The sequence below is a fragment of the Chelonia mydas genome, chromosome 3 (assembly GCF_015237465.2).
Source record: "Chelonia mydas isolate rCheMyd1 chromosome 3, rCheMyd1.pri.v2, whole genome shotgun sequence".
NCBI lineage: Eukaryota > Metazoa > Chordata > Testudines > Cheloniidae > Chelonia > Chelonia mydas.
The window spans coordinates 21,186,027-21,212,562 of NC_057851.1; the positions used below are offsets into that span (position 1 = coordinate 21,186,027).

General features: G+C 44.6%; 1 protein-coding gene across 3 annotated transcripts; it reads right to left on the reverse strand.

Annotated features, from left to right (window-relative positions):
* LOC122464913 (zona pellucida sperm-binding protein 2-like) lies at positions 1–23,535 on the reverse strand. 3 transcript variants are annotated; one of them, XM_043542227.1, is made up of 23 exons: positions 23,018–23,535; positions 22,860–22,930; positions 22,636–22,728; positions 21,100–21,227; positions 19,923–20,069; positions 18,725–18,796; positions 16,388–16,555; positions 16,209–16,305; positions 15,113–15,327; positions 12,426–12,579; positions 11,027–11,235; positions 9,533–9,650; positions 8,491–8,696; positions 7,738–7,855; positions 7,494–7,660; positions 7,320–7,420; positions 7,111–7,238; positions 6,938–6,988; positions 6,670–6,853; positions 6,457–6,580; positions 3,930–4,032; positions 3,580–3,687; positions 1–2,961 (listed from the first exon to the last, which is right to left on the reverse strand). In XM_043542227.1, exons 1-22 carry the CDS (start codon positions 23,044–23,046, stop codon positions 3,590–3,592), a joined length of 2,781 nt encoding a protein of 926 aa, XP_043398162.1. In that variant the 5' UTR covers positions 23,047–23,535; the 3' UTR covers positions 1–2,961; positions 3,580–3,589. The 3 variants fall into 3 exon arrangements, with proteins under 3 accessions (XP_043398162.1, XP_043398163.1, XP_043398164.1); XM_043542228.1 differs by having other exon boundaries at positions 11,027–11,154; positions 23,018–23,456; XM_043542229.1 differs by lacking the exons at positions 9,533–9,650; positions 11,027–11,235 and having other exon boundaries at positions 1,081–2,961; positions 23,018–23,455.
* Between the last annotated feature and the right edge of the window lie 3,001 nt (positions 23,536–26,536).

A 26,536-nucleotide genomic window follows, 5' to 3' on the forward strand; every position in this document is an offset into this window, starting at 1 on the left:
CATTTCAGACATTAATAATCCAGAACCTCTTCTCCAAGGTTTTCTACAAGCCCAAAAAAGCCTGTTTTCCTCAGGCAGGTGTCACATTGGCCAGGTTACTTTACTAGCTGACCTCTATTTAAGTCTGTTCCCCAGGGATGGGATTATCTCAACAATGAATAACAACCTGCTCACCCAATGATTCTCTACCTATAAACTTAGAGAGTGTTTAGTCCCTTCAGTGCATTACAAAATGTTTTGTTTCTTCCAGTATCTGGAATAATCATCTCTTTCTATTCTCTTGTTTGGTCAGAGACATGGAAAAGAGGAATATCATGGATCTCTGTAGTACCCTACTACACTCGTTTTTGATGTGCAGTTAACTTTTCCCAGAAGGGAGTGGTGCATGTTTTCCTCTCCCAACTGCTTTTTTAAACTCAGAAAGTGACAAAGAACTTCAGAGTTGGTGGACCTTGGAGGGAAAGATTTTTAACCAAAGCCTTGCAGAGTGATAAATTAACAGGACTATGGATACCTCAGAGACCTCTGTTTAGTGTGCAGCTATCATTAAAAAAATACAAAACCAGATGTTAGGATGCATATGGAATAGGATGGCGAATAATACCATTACTTACTAGTTGAGTCTGCTCTGGAATAATGTGTGCAATACTGGTCCTGAGTCTCAAAAATGGGGAGGGTCAGAAAAGGCCTAACCTATTAGGATGAGACCTTTTCAGAAGGCAGCTTATTCCACATCTGTCTGCTAGGAGATTTCCTGTACCTTCTCCAGAAGCAGTTAGTGCTGGCCACTGTTGGTGATCATACTAGGTGGACCCTGGTTTGACATAGTTTGGCAATTCCTCTCTTTCTAAACATGAGTGCTTTTATCACACACTGTTCTTTCATTTGGATAGCACTCTTGTGCTGGGGTCCACTATCGCAGTCAAGCTTTCAGAACTCAACATCCGCATGGGAAAACCCACTACAACAATGTCTAGACTGAACAAGAGGGTATGGCAAAACAGCAAGCTGACAGAACACACAAAGATCTGTATCATACATGTGTTATCAGTATACTGTTGTATGGGAGCGAGACATAGACCTTATACTCTCATCAGGAAACAAGGCTCAACAGCTTTCATATGTGTTGCCTTCGTCGAATCTTTGGAATCTCCGGGAGGGACAGAGTCACGAACACTCAGGTGCTCAAATGGGCCAGCATACCAACACTCCTCAAACAGAGATGCCTTCACTGTCCTGAATGAATGATGGGCACATCCCAAAGGACATCCTCTATGGTGAATTGGCATCTGGAAAAAGACCCAAAGGATGCCTAAAATTGCATTTCAAGGATATGTGCAAGCAAGACCTCAAAGAAATGGATATGTATTTGAACAAAGGGAAGATCACACTCAAGACCGCAGCTTTTGGAAACAAGAGCTTAACAAAGGTCTCCAGCGTTATGAGGAAGCCATCCAGCTTATCAGAGGAGAAAAGAGCTCGCAGAAGGCAGAGCCCAAAGGGTTGAAACATCACCTTTAAACGTGACAGATGCGGGAGAGATTGTCTCTCTCAAGCATGTCTCTTCAGCCACGTTCACGGCTGTCAACTAAATAAATCCCTTACCTCTCAGGGGCACAGACCCATGGTCTCTTGAGGCTGAAGGATGCCTACTACTTGCAGCAGCAGGAGCTGCCGACCTTCAGAGGAAAGCAACACTTCACTCAATACCGCCCAGATCCTTTTACTACAGTGAGACTATGGGAAAGGAGACTTGACTCAGAATTAGGCCAAGACTTCCACTCCTACTGGAGATTGAAGAGTGCCTATAGTATATGGGGAAAACCCTCCAATATGGCAGGTCAGAGGGAGTTCTCACATTGCTCCTTACAGCACGGGCATTGTGTAGCTGGTCTGAACTCCCTCCCCAAGTTTCACTATTAGGGTTTTCCCTACAGGACCCTTGTCCTTGCCTGACTTTAGGCAGAGTTTGCTCCCCCTCTGCAAGTTATGGAGGTGGGCTACTTCCCATTCTCACTGGAGTGAAGGAGTCTGATCAAATACTAGGATGATTCAAAGTCCAGTTAATTGCTTCATGAGTAGCAGACTTTCATGGAATTGCTTATGTGCCCATTACTGTACATCTAATGCATAGCCTCCCCCCAGCCCCTCAAGGGGGAGTCAGAGTGGTCAGCTATAAAGGCTATAGGATGACTAGTCAGATGCTACATCTACACTATGAGCTATGATTCCCAGCTTGTATACACAGTGAGCTAGCGTGAGTATAAATAGCATAAGCAGGAGTGGCATGACTTAGTCCTGTCAAGTACAAAACAGCCTAAAACTGATGGGTATGTACTGGGTCCAGCTTCTTGACTACATTGCCATTTACACTCTCACTAGCTTGAGGTGAGTTAGTGCAGTATGTGAAAATGAGCTGGAAATATCAGCCCCAGCCCGTGGTGTAGTTGTAGCCTGTACTGAATCTGATTTATTTTCTGGACAGCCAGTTTAAAGGTATATCCAAGTCTAATCTCACACACACAGTCTCTAGAGAACTCGATAGTGGATGAGTTGGTGTTTTAGTGATGATAGGAATCCATTCTCCCTTTTGCACAGTTGCTGTTATTGTACACTGACAGGTACAGGAAAGGGAGATCCCTTCCTTTGAGTATCTAGTTTATATTAAGCCTGTGCCAGCACTAGATGCATCAGTATCCAGGCTGAGAGTTTGTATTGAGAGAGGAGAGCACAGCCAGTTAAATTTTACTGGGAACAAACTATAAACGTGGGGATCCCGTTAGGCACATGTTCAGTGTAATTACTCATTTACAATAGCTTGTGTGTATTGAAGCAATACTTTTAGCTGATGTTTCACGTTTGCTCTTTACCCTTCATGAAAATCAGTTTATGAAATAATAATAAAGCAGCCATGATCACACACAGGAGGAGTCCAGGGGCCAGCAAGTTACGTGTCGGCATCTGGAAGAGAGGAAAAATGTTATTTTGTTGCTTGATTTTTGTAGAGGTCTCCAGTAGAGGAAACATGACACTTGATATACTAGTAATTTGCAGTTCATCAGCCTTGCAGTGCTGTCATGGGTCCGAGAGTCTGGTCTCACTTCTAGAAAGCTATAGTTCTGATCACCTTCAAGAACAGATAGTAAGCTAGCCCTGTCTCACTATCTGATGCAGGACCTACGGTGTTTGTACATAACCTAGCACAGCAGAGCTCCGACTAAATTCAGGGTCTCTAAACCCTATTGTAAACACATGTAGATCAACTGATCAGTGAAGTCTGGCTGCTCCAGAGAATGATTGTATGAAGCTAGTCCTTCACCGAGACAGAAGAAACTGTAGGTTGAAATTTTCAATTCAGTCTAGGGGATTAAAGATATCTCTTCCATTAAAATGAGAGGTCTGTCTAAATGTACATGTCGTGATTTTCTTTAGTGGCATTTTCTGCTCCAGTTAAATGGAGATATTGTGTAAATTTGGCCTGAAGCTTAGTTAAAAGTGTTGAGGCCCCATGTTTGTTTGGCTACAAGCCAGCTGTAAATTGTACAGATGAATACAGGCAATAAGGCCTAATGTTCTCACCTAGTTTGGTCTATATGTTTTTCTCCTCAGTTGGTTCATGATCAACAATCCAGAATGGCCCAGCCAATACATAACCGTGGAGACCAGAATATGGTTCAGAGTGTTGATCTAGAAAGTTTTACAAGATTGTTATTGACAGAATAAAGGACCATAGATACTGTACTCTGGCTTTAAATCTACTGAGATTCTGAAGTTGTCAAGTACCAGTGTTTTACATTATCAGCTCAAGGTCACAGGAGCCAGTTAGCATAGAGGATCAGAGTTTTAAAGGTATTTAGGCACCTTGCTACCTTTAAAAATCTAGGCCAGAGTATTTTAAGCATGGCCAAATACCCCCAGTGTAAACATACCTATCCTCTTCCTGGTAGCGTCACACCGGCCTCCACAGGTCCAAATGTTGCCAGACGACACTTTAGGAGGAGAGCAGACTGTGACCGTGCAGTGGAAGTGCACCTGAGAAGAGAGAACTACTTGTTAGTAAGGGATCTGTTTGCTTTTCACCTACCACTTGTCAAACTTATGCTTGTAAAGGGAAACGTCTGTTGGAGCTGGCATTGGATTTGTAGTTCTGTGTTAAGGATCTTTTTGTACGAGAGAGGTTGAGACAGGAGGTTTTAACCCACTAGCCATGCAGAGGCTGTACAGAAACTGAATCTATAGTGCCAGGTGTGGCTGCCTGCTTATTAAGAAGCTCATGCCAAAACTGTCTCATGTTGGTTTCCACTGAGCGCAGGAGATGTTACCAGAGCTTGAAATGGCCAGGTTGTTTTTTGGCCTGGTTACTTGAGGCAGCTACTAGCAGTGCTAGAATCCACTCAGATTAGAATGGGAAGAGCTACTGACAAGGCATCCTAAGGTGAACAACCCTTGACTGTCACCCGTTTCCTTCCCTCACCAGGCTTGCCAGAGGCACAGGTTAGCATTCTAGGCATCCTGCCAATCTACCTTTTCCTCTGCCCTCCCCACTAGCCAGGCATTTAAGTGGACTGTTGGAAGGGGTGGAATAGATGCTAGCGAGCTGAGTGGTATTTCATATGGCAGTTATGGCACATGCTGGTTTGCCTGGTTGACGTTGTGCCAGATATTTGAGTTGAAGCACCAAGAGTCTGATCCTATTAAAAAAAAGAAAAGTCAGAAACTGTATGAGTTATATTTCCATACCACCCCTTTAGTTTACTCCAGCAAGTGCCACTTTCATAGAATATCAGGGTTGGAAGGGACCGCAGGAGGTCATCTAGTCCAACCCCCTGCTCAAAGCAGGACCAATCCCCAACTAAATCATCCCAGCCAAGGCTTTATCAAGCCTGACCTTAAAAACCTCAAAGATTCCACCATCCTCCTACTGAAAAAGTTTTTCTTAATATCCAACCTAAACCTCCCCCACTGCAACTTGAGACCATTACTCCTTGTTCTGTCATCTGCTACCACTGAGAATAGTCTAGATCCATCCTCTTTGGAACCCCCTTTCAGGTAGTTGAAAGCAGCTATCAAATCCCCCCTCATTCTTCTCTTCCGCAAACTAAACAATCCCAGTTCCCTCAGCCTCTCCTCATAAGTCAGGTTTTCCAGTCCCCTAATCATTTTTGTTGCCCTCTGCTGGACATTTTCCAATTTTTTCCTCATCCTTCTTGTAGTGTGGGACCCATAACTGGACACAGTATTCCAGGTGAGGCCTCATCAATGTCGAATAGAGGGGACCGATCACGTCCCTCGATCTGCTGGCAATGCCCCTACTAATACATCCCAAAATGCCGTTAGCCTTCTTGGCAACAAGGGCACACTGTTGACTCATATCCAGCTTCTCGTCCACTGTAACCCCTAGGTCCTTTTCTGCAGAACTGCTGCCTAGCCATTCGGTCCCTAGTCTGTAGCGGTGCATGGGATTCTTCCGTCCTAAGTGCAGGACTCTGCACTTATTCTTGTTGAACCTATCCCTACCCTCCAGCGTATCTACCTCTCCTCCCAGTTTAGTGTCACCTGCAAATTTGCCGAGGGTACAGTCCATGCCATCCTCCAGATCATTTATGAAGATATTGAACAAAACCAGCCCCAGGACCGACCCTTGGGGCACTCCACTTGATACCGGCTGCCAACTAGATATGGAGCCATTGATCACTACCCGTTGAGCCCGACAATCTAGCCAGCTTTCTATCCACCTTATCGTCCATTCATCCAGCCCATACTTCTTTAACTTACTGGCAAGAATACTGTGGGAGACCATGTCAAAAGCTTTGCTAAACTCAAGGAACAACACGTCCACTGCTTTCCCCTCATCCACAGAGCCAGTTATCTTGATATAGATGGCAATTAGATTAGTCAGGCATGACTTGCCCTTGGTGAATCCATGCTGACTGTTCCTGATCACTTTCCTCTCCTTTAAGTGCTTCAGAATTGATTCCTTGAGGACCTGCTCCATGATTTTTCCAGGGACTGAGGTGAGGCTGACTGGCCTGTAGTTCCCCAGATCCTCCCTCCTCCTCTTTTTTAAAGATGAGCGCTACATTAGCCTTTTTCCAGTCGTCCGGGACCTCCCCCGATTGCCATGAGTTTTCAAAGATAATGGCCAATGGTTCTGCAATCACATCCGCCAACTCCTTTAAGTCACTAAAGCTGTGCAAAGCAAATTTTGGCTTCTGAGGAACCAGCCAAACTAAAGTGCACACCAGTCAGGCTTATTGGTCTGTCAACAGTTCCTCAGCTGGCTAAGTCATAAGCTCAGTGTTACCCTTGAGGTGCGTAAATTGGGCCTCTTTCAAGAGAGGAAGTTAGGATAGCACTTTTAAGTTTATTCCTCAGTATAAATTTCCTCAGTTTAGAGCACACAAGTGTTAGGGTATCATTTCACAGCCTAGATTCTCTAACTTCTCTTAATCTTACCTGTCCCAGCAGAGGTATCAGCATCCTTACTGCCAATCTTTTAAAGTGAGCGGGATGTTTCACTCTTCTACTAGCAGATACTGGATAGAACGCTGTAACAGATTTGTTGTTTTCGTTCCCACAGCTATTTGAGAGATCAGAGCAACACCACAGTTAGAAGTGATCAAGATGCTTCTGATGAACAGTTTTGTCATTTAAGCTACTTCTACTTGCCCATCCACAGTAATGTTCCATTGTGATGTGCTTTTGAAGTCTGAAGATCCAGTCATCCAGCAGTTATTCAAGTGTAATTCAACATTGGGTTCCTCATCTTTTAGCTCTACCTCAAAAAATATGGGCTCCAAGGAAGGTTTAACTATTGTCAAATTTGGTTCATAAAGTTCCATGAAAGATTCATCTTGAAAAGAATGGGTTTGGGGATTTTGTTAATCAATTTAAGACTCATTTGATACTATCCTAGTTTTCAAAGAAGAAAACTTACCTTTGGATACCCTTGCGATTATATTCAGAACTTGTCTGGTCCTTCTGTGTCCTACAGAAGATAAAGTTAAGGATGGTCTTTTACAAGAAGGAATTAAAGCATTGAGATAAGAGTGCTTACCACCACTAGAGTCACACAAATGTTTTAAACTGGAGGAAAAAAAGAGTCATTACCTGCAACATTTGATCTCACCATCATTGTACCATAGCCAAAAGGAGGTGATCCATTTGTAGGTAGATTGCTAACCATAGCAGTATGCACCAGTCTCTCTTTTGTTGGGTAGTAGCACAAGACTGTCAATCTACAATAAGAGAATTATTATTATTGACACTTTCCAGGCACCATCACTATGCTGAATGGAGTCGGTGAGTAGGAGTCCTACCTATAATCTGGATCTCTTGTGATTCTAGGTGGTCCCCATGCTGGGAGAATCTTTTTCTCATAAGATATTTCATTTTCATAAATAATGTGATCACCTTCAAACTGTGCAAACCAAAAATTGATTAGAATTTGGGTTTACTCAAAGAGTGAAAAAACACTCTTCACAGTTGCTTACCTTTAGTAAAGTGCCACAAGTGGAGACATGGAACTGGAAGAAGGCTTGTTCCTCATTAAATTCTTTGGGCTTGCAGGTGCTGTCTTTCAGTTTTGTTTTGCCCATATCAATGGAAGGAATCGTCTTCATTGGGGCAGATACTGTTACAGTTCCATTAGGGTAGCACACTAAGAAAGTCAGAGAGGCTGTTAGATTCAGGAAGTCATCGAGTTCCATTTTGTAGATCAAGACCTAAATAGCTTACCTATAAATTCTGAAGAATTAAAATTGCAGCTCACAGAGAATGTTTCTATGGTCTCCAGAGTATTTGCTTTCCTGAGTGCAAGATCAAACCTAGTTTTGAGTCTTTGAAAGGACACTTCCTGTGAAGAAAGTGACAGTATTTCTCCAGTGAAAATAGTTTACTGATCAGAGAGAGACTGCTCTCTTTAGTTTGATGCTACTTTAAACTCTAGCAAAGATATAACATTTGAGACAAGTGTGAAGACTTAAGCCTGGTCCAACCTGGGTCATAAGTCAAGTTTACGAGTGCAGACTAGTTAGGCATGGTACCAGCTGCATACGTTTTGACTGGCTATTGTAGAGTAGCCTAGATGTGTATTATAATCTAGAGTTTTACATGGGCTAAATGCAACTTTAGCCTAGTCACTCTGTTAGAAGGAATTCTTTAGCAAGAATCATGTTTAAACATGGTGCCTGACCCAATATGGACAGGACATCTGCCTTAACACCTGACAATTTTGTGTTTGCTTCACATGTATGGGGACCACTTGAGCCATTGCACTGGGTAAATGAATGCAGTGGAATCATAGGTCAGGAGTCAGATCTCTTGTTGTTGTTGTGTTTACTTTACTTATTGGAAAGTCATTTCCCCTTGATATTTTCTGCATTAGAAGTGGTTACTGTAACGTTACAAGACAAGCTTGGGAGTGAAATGCCTTTCCTTCCTGATAAGAAACCTTTTAGATACCAAAGCCTTACAATATAGTCTACATACCTCATAGATAATCCCCATAGTAAACAGAGGTACTTGCAACACCAGATGGGTAGAATTGGTAGTCAGGAGATACCTATTTGAGAGCACAGTTTGCTGATTCAGAAGTTCGTTACCAATGTACAGGTTCCAGTACTGATACAGAGCTGAAACGGGAACTGCTAGATACAGGTTCTCTTTATCACAGTAACCAACTGCTTCTGGTAGTTCTGTGAAAGAAGCCAGGATGTAGATTGGACACACAGTTTTAGTTACGGCATTGATTCTTACCATGGAGAAATTGTTTGTATTGATACTATAGATTGTATTAGATACCTAGTATCATTTTAGCCTTCAAGATATTGCATCCAAGATATGGCCAAAAGTCCCAGTTGATTAGCAACTGCCCGACTGACTTCCGGCTAAACTCCAACTTTGGTAAGACTAATTGGGCTTTATTTTATCTCAGCCTCTTTTCACTTCAACTCAAGACATGTTTTCTAAGATAAAGGCACTACAGTCAGAAGGATCTGTAGCCGGGTGCATTGTAAAACCCAGAAGTTGGAGAGAATGTCAATAGTAGGTCTTAGTAGTTGACTATCTGATCTACTTTGAGCAATTTTGCCATTTCTAGAATTTACAGAGCTGTGTTTGGGCCAATTGAACTTTACCCTGAATGTAAAAGCTGGGTGATTTCAGCTTGTCCTAATGTAAATATCTGAAAAGTGTTACCAGTAGATGCAGTGATACTAAAGTTGTCTGGGTTTGGCTAGTTTCAGGTCTTCGCTGGATTTGGCTAGCCTTTTCTTTTAAACATGGTGCCTGACCCATGACTAGCTTTTACTGCTTATGGGGTCTCCAGGGCAGATAATTAGCCTTGACAGAATGAAGACAAGCTGTCATCTGAAAAGCAGCGAGCTAGCCATATTGCCAATAATGGGCAATTATTGAGTGGGATTTTTCCAAAAAGCTCTCATCATTGGCCTAATTTAGTTTCCATTGGCATCAATGAAAATCCTACCCATACTATACCAGTCTCAGTCAGTCAGTACGGGAGGAAGCTTACCAATATCAGCAACCACACATTCTACTTCTGCTGGATGATTATATGGTTTCATTTCAGGACCCACATGTAACGTATAGTTAACACGGAGGGTATATTTTGTTTCATTTCGATTCACATACTGAAAAGAAAGTCAGAAGAGAGAGTGAGGTTTCAGCAGCATTTGCTTCCAGCATAAACAAGAATGTATTTGCTGTGTATTTGTTCCCCACAACAGAAAATGTCATTGATCTTACTGCTTCATATAACAGCTCTGTATGAGCTGGTCCAAGATTGTGTTGAAGTGTTTGCACTTAACCACCCTTTTCAAACACAAGGAGGTTAGATCACCCATCTAAACTCATGCTATTTTACAAACTTGTGCTGCAAACGTGCCCAGCTCCAGGCTTCCACATCTTCTTGTAATCTGTCTAGTATCTGCTCAAGTCACAGTTTGAACTGCATTACGTAAAAAGCAGGTTCATGAATGGCTGGATGTTTGTTGGACAAGGTTTATTGCAAGTATTGCAAAAACTGATCACCCTGTTTTTCTAAGTTAGGCAGTCCTATCCCGACAGGCAGTTATTTAATTGATTGAATAAGATCCTGCTGCTGAACAATGTATGCGTGAGTCCTATCCCTGTTAACAGAAGCATCAGAAGCCGCCATAGTTTGTAGGTCATTTAAATCACACCTGAAGTTGCATTTTGCCCATAGTCCTATACGGGGCAGGGCAGCTGCTCAAGACTTTCTAAACAGAATATTAACTCAGGTCAGGCTAGTGATACCTTCGTTGACATTGCATGGTTGGTGGTTAGTGGTGCCAGATCTATGTTTTGAACAATGGCTGCCCCAACATGTTCACATGACAGTCATAATGTGTCATGATCTTCCACATCATAGCAGAGCTGGTTGGGAATTATCCAACAAGGTGGTTTTTGCTGGAAGTTAAAATGATGATTCACCAATCCCAGAGCTGTTTGCAGGAAAGGGTTGATTTCAATGAATTTTGACTCTAAAGTGTTTTGAAGTCTCAAAAAGTTTTGTTTTTAAATGTAGGTTATGTCTACCCTACGACCAAGGGGTGTGACTCCCAATTAGCATACACATACTTGCGCTAGCGAGGGTATAAATAGTAGTGAAGCCACAGAAGGATGGGCAGCAGCATGGCTTCACCATGCCAATTGCAAACCCACCTGAACCTCATGGGTACATAAGCGGTACAGCCAAGCCATGCGCTACTTCAGCTTCACTACTATTTATACTTGTGCTATCTCTCATTGAGCTAGCGTAAGCATACGTATATGAGCTGGTAATCACACCCCTAGCTCATAGTGTAGATGTAGCATTACGTTAAATTACAGTACATCTAAAATGGCTGAAATCAAAGTGAGGCATTTGGGGTTCATGAATATTTGAGATTTTTAATTTTTGTCCTGAAAGTTTCAAGATCTTAAATTTGTGGGATGGGAAGAAGAGTTTCCTACTGAGCACAACATCATAGCCACCTTATCTTACCTCCTTCAGAACAGTAGGATCATCAAAAGGCACTTCTAAGTTAAATCCCTTTGTTCCATTGGGGAAAGTAATTTCATAAACTTTGTACCCATGATGCTCTGCCTCTCTTGGGGAAAGTGGCACATTTCCTATTGTGATTGTCACCAGAGAGACGTCAGGAAGAAAAGATCCAAATGCAACATCAAATATTCTCTTCTCTGGAAGAGTATCTGTTAGGTTGATAGCATATAGTTACTGCAAATGCTTATCTAGTACTGTAGGACAGTTAGAAGCCTCCCATTTTGCTGTGCTCAAGCGAGATTATCTAGAGGTTAGCTCTTACTGGCTCTATTATTAATGTTTAGTCAGATCTGAGCTACTCTAATTACACAGGAATTTTCACCCCAAGCTATAGAAGATTAAATATATACAACACTGCTTGAAGGAATGCGAGTGTAATTACTTTCTAGAGATCTATTATAAGAGTCCAGCGACAGGCAGGGAATCTAGACTAAACAGATAATAAGGTAGTGCTACTATATTAAAGCACCATTTTGATTTAAAAATAAATTATCCAGGTAACTACGAAGATGTTGAGTCATAGCTTGTCTACAGATATAACAAGAGAGGAGCTTTTGAAAACTGAGTGGCAAGCACTCTACTCCCAAACTAATGAGTATAGGCTTGAGGTTGGGAGTGGGACGATGAGACATCCCTCCTCATTTGATGCACCCCGCAGACATTCTTTCCCTGCAGTAGGTTAGTCACACTTTGCTCAGTGGAAGACACTGGTGGAATTAGGGCTTGTCCTCACTACAGGCTAAATCGGTGAGGCTGTGATTGATGCAGCAGCGTCTATTTAATGGGTCTGGTGAAGACACGGTAAGTCGATGAGAGAGTGCTCTCCGGTCGACTTCAGTACTCCACCTCAACAAAAGGCAGAAGGTATGTTGATGGGAGCCACTCTCCTGTCGACATAGCGTGGTGTAGTTACAGCTGTAAGCAGATCTAAGCTACATCGACTTAAGTTACGTAACTTACGTAGCTTAAATAGAGTAATTTAGATCAACTTATCACGTTAGTGTAGACAAGGCCTTAGAGTGGCAGAATCTGGTGTTCAAATCAGCAACTCACATCAAATCCCTAGTGATTATTCTCCATTTTGCCCCTTATTTGCAGATCTTAACCATAAGGGAATATCTGTGTGTAACAGAATTGTTTAGTTTTATCAAGATTTAGATCTAGACATTCATTTCACCTGAGAGCTAACTAGCTAACTAAATTAAACTTCCCAGTTAAGTGAAATATTTTGGTTGATACAACTTCACAGCAGAGGCCACACTAATAACTCATTAGAGACAAAGAAAAAAATAAAAAAGAGCACCATCGTATTATTGATCTAGCCAGAGGAGTGACTTACTGTTGATGACTGTTGGTATTCGAGGCATGAAAGGTGTAGTGATGGGCTTGATCACAGTATATTTAGTCATATGCCAATCTACATCTGTCCAAGTGTGCTCCAAGAATAAGTTGATACTATAGATTACTCCATGCACTCCATTGGCTACAGTGCTCTAGGAGACAAGATTTTAGACATACCAAGTAGTACTGAGCATGGATACGGCTGCAGGTTTGTCACAGTGGGGGAAAAAAATGTCACAGACAGCCTGATTTTCCCGTTTGTCCATGACTTTTCTCTGTTTGACACCCCCACAGTGGTGGCTCCTGCCCCACAGGGCTGGGTCCCGCTCCCCATTCTGGGTGCTCTAGGTCACAGTGTCTGACCCAACCCTCCATTATGATTGGAGGGATGCCTCCCATTTTGTCCTTTAACCCTGGTAATTTGCTAGGGTAGGCCATCATTTTCAGAGTAGAGCTGGCTTGCTACACCTTGCACTAAGACAGTTTGTATCCTGCAGACACATTGCAAAGTTAGGTTGCTGCAGGTGATTAGCAGTTTCATCAATATCAAATTTATAACAGCCATTAAGAGTTTTAGACAGTGTCTTGTAGAAAGGCTGTTAGGTCCCTTCTGCAGCCATCCAGAACCATTCTTTGCATGTGCATTTTTGTTTGATAATAACCCCCTCACTAGTCAATTTGTCATTCTAATGATGCGTTTCAGAATCCAGTGCAAGTCAAGACAGATGCCTAAAAACATAGATTGTACGCATGGCATGTGTAGAGTCAAGCTTGCATCTAAGGTGTGAAGCTGTGTCAGGCTGTACTTCTAAGAGCTGCTTAGGCCATCGAGGGAGGGTTAGCAAGGTCTTTTAAACTACGGAGACAGAATAGTAAATTGGCAGATTATCCAAAGGAGACATTCTTGCTTCCCTCTTGCTTTGTAATGCTGCACTCATCCTTGCTTCCTGGTTAGGCCCTTTCAGGGCAAGAATACATCATTAAGAGACTGTTAACAAGATAATTCTTTTAAATTAATTTTTAGATCCAGATCTTTTGCTAACAGAAAGCTTGAGAGGAAAGTGTTCTGAAGGAAAGAACTATTACTCCAGGGGTCCATACTTCAGCATGGACCATAATTTTAAATGAATGGGCTCATGGGCCCACCTCCTCTCCCATTCCTCAAACAATCATAGAAATGTAGGCCTGGAAGGAACCTGGAGAAATCATCAAGTCCAGCCCCCTGCATTGACGCAGGTCCATGTAACCTAGACCATCCCCGATTGGTGTTTGTCCAACCTGTTCTTAAAAATCTGCTATTCTGGGGATTCTACAACCTCTCTTGGAGCCTATTCCAGAGTTTAACTACCCTTATAGTTAGTAAGTTTTTCCTAATATCTAACCTAAATCTCCCTTGCTGCAAATTAAGCTCATTACTTCTGGTTTTACCTTCAGTGGACATGGAGAACAATTGATCACCATTCTCTATGCAACAGCCCTTAGCATATTTGAAGATTGTTATCAGGTTCCCCTCCCTCCCTGTCTTCTTTTCTCAAGACTAAACATGCCCAGTGTTTTTAACTTTCCTTAAGGTCAGGTTTTCTAAACTTTGTCTCATTTTTGAAGATAAGTACTATGTTTTCCTTTCTCCAGTCCTCTGGGACCTCACGCATCTAGATAAGTTCTTGAAGATAATTGCTAACAGTTCCAAGACTACTTCAGTTAGTTCCTTAAATGCCCTAGTATGAATTTCATCAGTCCCTGCTGACTTGAGTAATCCAATTTATCTAAATATTCTTTAACGTGTTCTTTCCCTATTTTGGCTTGCATCCCTTTCCCCCTTTTTTGTTATTATGAATAGTGCTGAGTATCTGGTCACTGTTAACCTTTTAAGTGAAGTCTGAACCAAAATAGGCATTAAACACCTCAACCTTCTTGATGTCATCAGTTAGTAGCTATCCTTCCTTGCTAACTACAGGACCTACACTTTCCTTCATCTTTCACTTTCTCTAACATATTTAAAGAACCTCTTCTTCTTGCCTTTTATGTCCCTTGATTAGCGTAACTCAGTTTGTACCTTAGTCTTTGTAATTTGGGCTCTACATATTTGTGCTATTCTTTGGTACTCCTCCTAAGCAATTAGTCCATGTTTCTTCTTTTTGTAGGATTCCTTTTTGAATCAACTCTTTATATCACCTCTGTGGATCCACAGCTGTATTAAAAATATTTAGGATTGTTTTCTAATCCTGTGTAGGGGAACCTCTGCTAGTTAAAAGCTGGCTCTGTTGCCTTCTACATCAGCTCCATCCCTGTGCAAGAGCTGTACCGCCCAGCATAATGGGGAAGGCAGTTGGGGGAATGGAAGAGTGAGGACCTGCTATGGCAAATTCTTTGCTGCATCATATGCATTGCACTTGGAGCAGAGGGCAGCTTCAGCATAAATTTATATTTGGGCAGGCAATCAAGATGGAGGGACTGGCTTCCTGATACCTTTCTCCAGTGCACCCCAGCTTTGCTCAAGCTGAGAGAGCTATTGAGCCCTTAGTAGATTTTTAATAGTCTTTTAATCCAGTTTAATATCTTGAAGAAGCTTGCATCATGCAACACATCTCCACCAGCAACTGCTCGATGGACCCCTGTTCGGAAGTCTCTGATCTCCTTTATTAGTCTCCAGAGGGTGTTAAATTATGATAGGTTCTCACTAACCTTTAATCTGCCCCCAGCTGCTCCAATGGGCACAGTCATTCGAATGTGTGTCTTGTTGTGTTCCAGAATATAATTCTGTTCAGGGTGCATTATTCTTTGGCCATCGACTCCCACTGAAATGTTTTTGGACACGAAGGTGGGTTCTTGAGGCACTAGTGTAGGGATAATGCTTGGCACAGTCCAAGTTATAGCAGTATCAGTGAATCTGGTGCCATCTGTTGATTCAGATAATCAGAAGATCAAACCATTCTTCAGTGCAAGAGTTTGTGTTTCCAAAGAAACAGGACTGAGCTTCATTCTACAATGGCTGCTGCCACCACCTCCTCCTCTTCTTTACCCCCCAGCCCATTCCACCAAGAACTTCTATAGCCTTCCCTAGAAGCATGGCATTCAAAGTAGTCTGATCATTTCAGATGAGTTACTACCTTCTTACAAAGATACCCCTTAGCCGTGTTACTTACCTATCTCTTAAACCCACTCTCCCTCTTAAACCCACTCTATATCCCACCCCCCCCACCCTGCAATCCCTGAGATGCACCAGAATTTCAGTCTTGTAAAATAAAGGGGTCTACCCCCAAACGTTACCCTTCCTGAACCAAGAAGGGTAACAGGTTTTTACTAGATGTTGCAGCACTTTTGCATTAAGGCTCCCTGCCCTGTATAACTGGAGATTTAACAGAAATGCTTTTGAGGCTTTCGATTCCCACTGCAGTGGCACAAAATATAACCCCTTATGTTATGCAAGAAATCCCACCTTCTGCGGGTGTTATAACTCTGCATATGCATTATCTAAATAGGACTCCTGGCCCGGTGGTAGAAATAGGGTTTTTCTGGTCTTGATACTCAGTTGAAGGACAGTCTGATGTAGGTTTTTTGATGGCTTATTGCCTTTGTGTAAAGGTGTATATAGGAATGAGGGAGAAATGAAAAAATGAATTAAGCAAATCGTACTTTGGAACGCATCTAGGATAGGTTTGTTTTTACATTGCTTCTCTTGAAGAGCCAGCTGCAGCTTGGCCTGAAGGAAGAGTTTTCTACTAGCTTGCACAAGTGACTATTTTTTGGTAGGCTTGGTAAATTGTGAAGTGATACCTACCGATAGGACATGAGACAGTTGTGTCAATCAAGAGAAGCAGCCACCTCTGCTTGTACATGGAAGTGGAACTGACTGAGTTCATATTCACACCATTAACCTATGGAAAGTTAAGAAATACTGTTGCTAGACAGAAACTGGAAACAGTGCCTTTCAGTCCCACCACAAGACATACCACTCACCACTGCAAGTTTAGATTCATTACTGGAATATGGAGCACGCAGGAACACTCGAGCCAGTGTATTATTGAAGCTGTAACCCAGGCTGGCTGCGTCGCTTACCATTATTTTCTTTCTCCCTGAAGGAGAAAGAAAGATCAGTTGCCATACCTGGTATTCCACTTTTTGAACCTGAAAGAGAAACATGGTTGGATGAGATGAGATATAGGTGGACATGTGACCCAATTATTCTGCCATTAAGATTTAGACCAGGGGTCGGCAACCTATGGCACGTGTGCCAAAGGCAGCACGCGATCCGATTTTTAATGGCACGCTGCGGCCTGCCTGCCGGGTCTCAGCCACCGACCCCGGCAGCGGGCCGAGCGGGGCCCCGGCAGCGGGCCGAGCGGGGCCCCGGCAGCGGGCCGAGCGGGGCCCCGGCAGCGGGCCGAGCGGGGCCCCGGCAGCGGGCCGAGCGGGGGCAGAGTGAAGAAGCTTGATCCTGCCGGCAACTGCTGCAGGGCAGGCAAGACCCCCCCCCCCGCCTCTTCCCCCAGCGTGCTGGGTTCCTGCCCCTCCTCCTCTCCCTCCCTGCAGCCATCAGCTGATGACCCTTGTGAGGGAGGGGGAGAAGCAGAGCTGCAAAGGAGGCAGAGAAGAGGTGGGGAAGGGGCCGTGGGGAAGGGGGTGCCATGAGCCACTCTGGGCAGGGGGCTGGGAGCACCCCCACGACCCTAGCCCACACCCCCAGCCCTCTTCCCTGACCCCTACACCCCCCCCCCACACACACCTCAGCCCCCTGCCCTGACCCCTGCACCCCCAAAAACACTCCCAGCCCTCTACCCTGACCCCTGCACCCTCTCACGAACCCAGCCCTGACTCCCGCACCCCCCTTACCTGCCCCCAGCCCTCTGCCCTGACTCCTGCACCCTCCTCATACCCCGCACATTCCCACCCCCACGCTGAGCACCAAATGGGAGCTCCTGCACCTCCCCCACCACATTCCCACCTGCACCCCTCGCACCAAATGGGATCTGCCCTGCTAAGCACTCCACACCCAAACTTCCTGCCCCAACCCTGAGCCCCCTCCCTCATTCTAGCTCCTGGCCAGACCCTACACCCCAACCCCCAGCCTGCTCCTTCACCCCCAGCGCTGTGCTCAGTGCACTCCCACCCTCAGCTCAGTGCAGAGAGAGAGAGGAAGAGAATGGGCTAGAACCAGGGAGAAGGTAGGTACCCACTCTACGTGGGCAGGGCCGGGATCCCAGACTGGCAGCAGGCTGAGCGGGGCCGGCAGCCGGGACCCTGGTGGGTGGGAGCCAGCGGACAGAGCCTCAGACCGGCAGCGGGCTGAGCCGCTCAGCCCACTGCAGGTCTGGGGTCCCGGCCGCCGGCCCCGCTCAGCCCTCTGCCGACCTAGGTGAACGGAACCCCAGGCTGGCAGCAGGCTGAACGGGCCGGTGGCGTAAGATCAGCATTTTAATTTAATTTTAAATGAAGCTGCTTAAACATTTTGAAAACCCTGTTTACTTTACATACAAAAATAGTTTAGTTATATAATATATAGACTTATAGAGAGAGACCTTCTAAAAAACGTTAAAATGTATTACTGGCACGCGAAACCTTAAATTAAACTGAATAAATAAAGACTCGGCACACCACTTCTGAAAGGTTGCTGACCCCTGATTTAGACTTGAGGACACTGCTAGCCTATCCCAGGTCAGAAATGTACATGCCTTACATGAAGGCAAGGCAGCATGCAGCTATTGCAGGCATCTCCTAGAGAAGCCATATGGTCTTTACCTTTGGAGGAAGCTTATGTTTGTGGCCCTGAAAGAGTACCCACAATTAAGAAGCCCTTAGTGCTTTAGGACACTGTGATTCAACCTTTTTGATACCAGGGACCAGCTTGCTGCCTTCCTAAACTGTGTCAGGGAGATCTCAGGGACCGGCCCCAGTCCATAGACGGGTCACTGGGAAACGCTGCTTTGGGTAACTGGACTACTTTAGTGTGCTTTTATTGCTGAAGCAGCCTAGAGATCAAATGCCAGACTACTTTAAGGAGTAACATTTAGAATATAAGTGGCCAGGTTTTGTTACTGCATCCACTTTTCTCCTCCGCAGTCTAGCGAGCTTGCTGTGATTTGATCAGTATCCCTTATCATCTAGGAAAGTTTTCCTCTCCTGGAAGGCTGACTTGCATCTATGTTTGATAGAACTTCTGCCTTATATGCATTTCTAGTCGAGCTTGTAGGCGGACACAGATGCCTAGATGCCAAGAATGACAGCATCGTCACGCAAACCACTGATTTATGATGATGTAGAGCAAAGAGAAGCCATTAAAAACATGCTCCTCCATACCTCTGGCAGAGCTGACATCCATATTGCAGTGTCATCGTCTGAAATTGCAGGAACATCACTCTTCACCGACACCTGGAAGTAGAGCAGAGATGGGAAAACATGAGCTGCAGCATGCTTTTATATGTACTGAGGAGGCAGGGAGCTTTGGAGGAATGTTATTAGCATCTCAGTTACATATGGAACATTTGATCAGGCTACATTTACAGGACGTTAGTGACAATCTTCATAGCCAATTGTTAATTACTATGAACTGTGTGTTCTTAAGGGGAAGGCTAACTCTATAGTGTTTTAAAGAGTACAGCGAGGGTTTGTAGAAGACTGCATGAGTTTGGAACTCAGGATCCAGCCAGTTAAACCAAAGTGCATGTGATGCTTTTGCTGTTAAACATACAGGGTGCAATGCTAGCCATCACTTACCATACAGGAAGTCAAGGTTTGGATTCACTAGTAGTAAACTGCTGCCACTCCATAAGTGTAGTGCAGTGCTCACCATTGGCACCAGACATTTTAGCATGAGGCTGGACAATCTCAAGTCCTAGAAGACTCACTATATCACTGCAGCCTTGCCCCTGAGATAATTATGTAACCAGTATATAAAAAGAGGTATACGAAGTTGGCTCATGTTTGGGACTGGTGCAAGGTTCTACTGTGGCAGTTGGATGCTTGTAACATAGCATCTGACATATCCAGCAGGAGGCTGGCCTCCTTGCTGATAAAATCCCTGAGATGCACCAGAATTTCAGTCTTGTAAAATAAAGGGATCTACCCCCAAACGTTACCCTTCCTGAACCAAGAAGGGTAACAGGTTTTTACTAGATGTTGCAGCACTTTTGCATTAAGGCTCCCTGCCCTGTATAACTGGAGATTTAACAGAGATGCTTATGAGGCTTTCGATTCCCACTGCAGTGGCACAAAATATGGCATTCCTAGCAGGAATTGAGTGTTACTGATCACAGATCAGGAATACCCAAGATACAGAACCTTACATATTTTAATCTGTTAGTAAGCATTCTGGCGGACGCACTTTGTCTTTAGTACATATGTAAAATTGGCAGATGTTCCTATTGCTCAAGTTGAGAGCTTTCCCTTATCCCAGGATATTGTTAGGGTAGAGTAAACTGCTCACACCTGTCTTAACTTAGAGACTGCATTGATTTGCAGAGAGCCTCGATGTTTTAGCTTTTGATGGATAAGTTACCTCCATATAATTTTCTTCACATACAATTTCTCTTGGAGCCCATGGAGAGTATGTACAGTACATAGGATAGGTGTAGGTTGCAGCTTGCCTCATGTCTGGAGAGGAGGACACCTTTACGTTTATAGTAAGAGAAAACAATTCATCTGCCTAGAAGAAACAGAGTGTACAAGGTAAGTTTTCTAGAAATTTAAGAAACGACTTCTAGTAATTTAAGAAACGACTTCAGCAGTAACTATATTCTTGCCACAAGACTCAGAGTATTATAGCAAGTTACAGTTAAAATATTGGGGTCAGTCATAGGCTGTCTTCACTTACAAGAGTGGGGTGTTTACATCAGGATCACTATCCCACTGCACTGTCCAAGTGGAGATGAGTCACTAGTGGTATTTATCTGGATGTAGCCAGTCATGGTAAACCCTGTAAGCCCCACCTGGCATTTACCTCAACTGGCTTCACCAAGATGAATACTACTGGTGCCTCATCTCCGCTTGGATAGTACACAGAGAGAGCTATCCCAATGGAAGAAATCCTTTCCAATCTAGGGAAAGGTCTTTTCGTCAGAAATCAGTACTTACAGTACAATTAAGCAAAGACCTTAGTAGAATGCAAAGCTGGCCCATTATTCTTCACACCATTTCACCCTGTTTTATAGCAGAGTGGGATTGAACCAGAACATTTTACTTTACTTGAGCCCAGGGCTTCTGTGACTTCCCAGCTCTAGGCCAAGCACTTAAGCAGGTGATGTATTGTAGCCCAAGTATGGCAAGTAACTCATCCCCTCATTGTTACTATGGTTCTAAATCACACAAGCCTGTGACTGACCTACACCTGGTGGCCTTTTCAGCAGATGCCTGCAAGTCTACTGCTTTCCAGTGAGACTTTCAAGACTCCCCAGCAGCAACAAAGACAAGTTTGAACTGGCAGCCAGTTAGCAACAACAATCTGGAGTGTCATTTTATTGGAGCAGAGGAAGTCCCATGCCAAGCAAACTGACCCGTCCTCCCGGTGGTGTGCAGAGGCATCAATCTTCCCTCCTCCACGCAGTCAGCACGACTTCTCATGTTCCCATCATACCCCATTGAGAAGTCATATAGCATCACAGTCTTATGTGATCAGTCCGCATTTCCTACAGCAACTGTTTGGAGACCAAGCTTCCCAGGTAGGCTTTGGGCCTCACCTTGTTTGCCACATGACAGCCAAGCACAGAAGCCCGGAAGATAGGATTGCCCCACACATCTACTGACAGGACATAGCCACATCGAGCAGCCAATTTCTCATCAAGCAGGACTGTGCCACCAGAGGGGTCTAATGACAAGGAAAGGACACATCTAGTTATTGACAAGAAACATAATATAGGTGGAAAAAGCTTAAGTAACTCATCTGACTCAGGTACATCAAGGTCACACTTTCCAAGTGATATTTAGATGGAGTTACAATCCTCACCCCCATTCAGAAGGTAGGTCTAAATTGGTCAAGCCAGCATGTTCCTTAAAGAAGCCAGTAAGACCACACCATTAGGGTGAATGTGACAGCCCTGTACTTTCACAAGACTCACCTATTACATTATCTTAGAACCTAGTTCTCTGTACATAGCAGCCTATACCTCAGATGCCTTGAGGAGCCATTCAGGACAGTTTTTGCTGGTGGCCGCTCTGACAATATTTCCTAAAATACTTAATTAACGTTAGGAAAAAAAATAAATATGCACATATACACATCCAAAGCATTGTACTTTGTTTATTGGGAGCTAGTAAGTCTGCTGTGAAAAGTGATTAACAAACATACAAGTATCACTTTTCACAGCAGACTTACTAATCTCTGGCAAGTTTGGGGACAAATTAAGCCCTGGATGGGGGGTCAGGGAGGCAGCAGGGTGGGAGTGGGGGTAGAGCCCAAAGTCCCGTGGCTGGAGGATAGAGCTAGAGCCTGCCGCCACCCCAGGACTGAAGCCCAAATCTGAGTCCCACTACCCCTGGGAAGGTAGGGAACTCACCAGTACTCCTCTAGTGTTGTGCCCCAGGTGTCTCCAGAGGGGGGCTGGGCCCAAGCCCTGCTGGTGGCCCTAGAAACCAACACCAAGGTGGTGTATCCAGGAGCACCTGGGAGGGGGAGTGGCCACTACTCCCCCCCATCACAGCCCAGGATGGTGTGGCTGCAAGAAAAGTCCCTGGTGGCCACATGCACCACATTTGAGAAATGCTGGTTCTAGTAGACGCTGTTTAACTAGCTGCCATGCCTGGTTCTTCTACAGCCCACACTACTGGAGAGTTTGAGTCAAACTCACACACCCCTGTCATGTAGGAAAGTAGTATTGTCCCTAGCTGTAGGTGAGAAACTAAGTGACTTACCCAAGTTCTGCACCAGAGTAGGGGATTGAACCCAGGTCTCCAAAGCCTTGCATAAGTACCTATACCACTGGACCATCCTTCCACCTGTTTCTTAGTTACATTAGATGTAAGGCACAAAGGAGAAGGTTCCTGGAGCTGTTAGTTACACCCATCTGTACAGATATTGGCCAAGGCCACAGCTATTAGACCCTTGGTAAGTCACATCACTCTGGTCCCACCATCCTGCCAGTTTCTTAAAATAAGTCACCAGCGAACATTTAAAGGGAAAGTCCCTCAGCAGCTAACACACAGGTTCTGAATTTAGAGGCAATTTGAGAACTTCCCCAGTCCACCCCTGGTTTGAGATCTGTCACTTTGCTACTCACCCACGAGCTCCAGACTGAAGAACTTTCCCTGCAGGAAGCGTTTGTCCAGTTTCACCCAAAAGATCCTGGAAGGGCAGCTGCTCTCTATAAAACCTGGGGTGCGGGCAGAGGAACAGAGAAGCGACGGGGGCTAGATTGCAGAGCAGGCACACCAAGGCCCAGGCCTCCCCCGCAGAGAAAAGGGAAATGTTTCTGACAATCTCTTGTTGTCTCATTTCACCAACCTGGGGGAGCCGCCTGCACCACTCGAGTCCTCCCTAGCCCGGGCTGGAGCCACAGAAGGAGCAGCGAGATTCTGCAATACAGACCGGTGCAGGGGTGAATAGAGCAAACAGACCAGAAAGAGCAGGCAGGTAGGGGTATGGGATCAGAGTCCCTTTACCTGCAGAGCAATCTGCCTGCAGCCTCCATGCTTTCCCACGGCCCTGATAAATGTGGCAGTGGGGCTGGATTGCAAAAGCTCCTCCTCTCTCTGGCATGCTCCACCTGGAGGCAGAGCCACCCTAGGAATGGCAAGGGGGGGACTGCTGCTGGCCCTGTTCTAGAGTGCGGGGCGCTCTCTCTCCTGGACCCACACTGTGACTCCGGGAACAGGCATTTGTACTGGGGGCTGGAGGGGTGTTGAATCCTCTTGTATGAGCTGTTGATGAGCCTTTAACCTTATCTGGGGCAGCAGAAGAGAAACTCCCCACAACTAGGTGTTTGCAAGGTTAGTGTGCTAGGAGGCACTGACACCCGGAGCAGACCATTAGAAGCAATTCTTGCAAATCCTATAGTTTTGCCATTCGGTCTGGAGTAGTTATGTAGCATTTCCCCAGGGGTTTTTCATGTTACTGCTAAATATCCTGGTGACCCAGCAATGCCAGAGATAACAGCAGCTCTGTGACAGCTGCCCTTGGCTTTTGAGAGTCCAGTCATGCTTGCCCTTTGATTTGTTTGATCACAGCCGGGTGTTTTGATGAAAACTTTTCACTCCCTCCTGAAATGCTCAGCTGTAATCAAGGCAGTCAGACAGGTGTGGATCTGGTCAGTGATCAGCCAACCTCAATATGTTATAGAGAAGACAGAGGATGGTTTATTAGAAGTTGGATTATTGGGTACAACAGCATCCCCCTGTGGAAATGGGATTGCTACCTGGGGAGGGGAATTCAGGAAGTGTGTATGTGGGGTCAATCTGATAAGTCAAAACCAGGACTTTTGCAGTGGCCTGAATGAGTTTCACCTGTGGTTTCCCCAGGTGTATGTGTGTGGGGGACAAAATATATAGAGGCAGGTATGGGGGGTTGAGGTAGTACAATAAGGTTAATGTTCTTTTTCTTTTGAACTAGAGTGTAAAATCTGAATAATAGTGGTGGTCTCCCCCTCATTTTGGGGGAACAGAACCCCCGTTAATGCAGCTGGGGCCTCATCCTTGAGCATTAAATTCACTCACTTGTTTGACTAGATTTTTTTTTTTTTTAACAAGGAGGTCAGTTTTATAATTGTTTCTTTTTATGCTGGAGAAAAGCAAGGCCATTTGCATCCAGGACATGGCATTTTGCATGTCTGCCTCCCTTTCCATCTCCAAGCACTTCCAAAATAATGGATTAATTCACACAACTGTCCTGGGAGGTAGGTGTACTCCCTTTATGTAGGTGAGAAACTGACACACACTGTCATTCAATGATTTCTATAAAGAGATACAAGAATCCTTGGGCAGAGTGGGGACCTACCTGTCTCCCGGTATTGTGCTTTGGCCACAGGACCCTTTTCCATTCAGTAGTGCCTGAGGTCCTAATAATTTAATGAGCTCCACCCAAGCAGAGGGGTCTGCCCACATCTAGCTCACTGCAGGCTCTGGGCCTAAGCAGGGTCTATGCTAATGAAGCTTGCACTGTCATTCACCTCAGTGCCTCTTCACCGAAGCAATTGTACGTGGAATTGTGCTGGAGATGAATGTGCTCAGATACTCACAGCAATGAGTATGACATAAGAGCCTGCAGCTTTTTAACTTTGAATGAAAATGTCGGTGTGACGGGAGAGCAAATTGTTCGCGTTGCAATAAGCAGCTTCGGAGAGGCTTCCTGTCATGCTGTAAATCTAAGTTTGAGGAAACCAGGGTGGAGAAAGCGAACTTACCATTGATCCATGGGGGAGCAATGACGGAAAAGGCTGCATTTCAGTGGTCAATGAGCTGATTCATGTGTACAGTGCTTTGGAATCCTTTAAGTTGAAAGGGACGGTGTAACTAGAACTCGGTTTCCGTGAGGGGCTGGAACTGAGTTTGACATTGTATAATACAGCTGGAAACTTAACACGGACCGCTGACTTTAATGGGAGCTGCAAATACTCGGTAACTCTCTCAACCAGGCTTGCTCTTAGTGATTTAAAAATATTAAAAAAAAGTCCAGTCCTTTCAACCAGTGTTTAACTTTCTTTCCTTCTGTAACAATGAATCGCACAGATTGCCTAAATAAATATTTTTTGGCCCTAGAGAATTGTCCCTCCTTGTGCTCCTGCTGTAGGAGAGGTTAAAATGAGGGCACTGAGTAGTTTTCACTACGTCCCTCAGCATCATTTTAAGTCAGCCTGGTGCTCTGGTATACTACAACACCATAGAGGCTGGGAGAGACAAGTATGGAGTAGAACAGTGCTCATCCTGGGATGGGCTAGTTGGTAGTAACAAGATAGGGGTCTCTGAAATTTGATTTAATAAGCCAAATTCACACTCTTTGCTATGTATGCTGGAAAAGCCAGGAGCAGGAAGGGAATTGTGGGGCATGAGTAGAGTGATACTGCTGAGTTACAAGGCATGACCCATGAGTTCTAGCACATAGCCCTCCCCATGTTCCCATTGGGTGTCTGTGCAGCACGCATTTGCGAGCTGGCCAAAACATGCACCGCACATTCCTAGCATTAATCTGCAGCCACTGAAGAAGCAAGAAGAGGAGTAACAAGGGGTAGGCTTTTGGGCCCTTTATTACTAATACTGCATGTTTGTTTGCATGCTTTCTCTCTCTCAGCTTTTGTTAGGCCATGTTAAAATAAATGTAGCCCTAAGGTGGCAGCAGAGAGCACGATATCTGGCAATTGTGGTGCTACTGGGGGATAGTGTAATCCACCCTGAGGTATAAAACGTGCTTCTATATTCCTTGCACATTCTCAATATGGAGTGAATTTAGAAGTATCCTCGTCACCATCAGGAAGATTCCATATGCTGATATAACAGAGTGACTAACCCTAGTTTCTTTTTCTGTTTTCAAGGTAAAGATTTTGGCTATAATAAATGTACTTGTTCCTGCATAGAATAGTATCTTACTATAAAGTGGTGGCATAATAAGTGATGGGAGTTAGCCACTACACCCTACCCCACCCCCTCTAACTCACAAAGCAGGAAATTGGGAGATCTGGGTTCTGTTCCCAGTTCTGGTTGTGTGATATTGGGCAAATCACTTCAATTTTCATAGAATCATAGAATCATAGAATATCAGGGTTGGAAGGGACCCCAGAAGGTCATCTAGTCCAACCCCCTGCTCAAAGCAGGACCAAGTCCCAGTTAAATCATCCCAGCCAGGGCTTTGTCAAGCCTGACCTTAAAAACCTGTAAGGAAGGAGATTCTACCACCTCCCTAGGTAACGCATTCCAGTGTTTCACCACCCTCTTAGTGAAAAAGTTTTTCCTAATATCCAATCTAAACCTCCCCCATTGCAACTTGAGACCATTACTCCTCGTTCTGTCATCTGCTACCATTGAGAACAGTCTAGAGCCATCCTCTTTGGAACCCCCTTTCAGGTAGTTGAAAGCAGCTATCAAATCCCCCCTCATTCTTCTCTTCTGCAGACTAAACAATCCCAGCTCCCTCAGCCTCTCCTCATAAGTCATGTGCTCTAGACCCCTAATCATTTTTGTTGCCCTTCGCTG

What these genes read in the sequence shown, in the direction of transcription:
- LOC122464913 (XM_043542227.1), bottom strand. Translation starts at nt 23,046, where the DNA reads ATGGAGGCTGCAGGCAGATTGCTCTGCAG. An exon ending in TGATACCTCTGCTGGGACAG is followed by an intron (nt 4,033 to 6,456) that starts GTAAGATTAAGA and finishes CTCTCTTCTCAG; the next exon opens with GTGCACTTCCACTGCACGGT. An exon ending in CGCTACCAGGAAGAGGATAG is followed by an intron (nt 3,688 to 3,929) that starts GTATGTTTACAC and finishes AAAACTTTCTAG; the next exon opens with ATCAACACTCTGAACCATAT.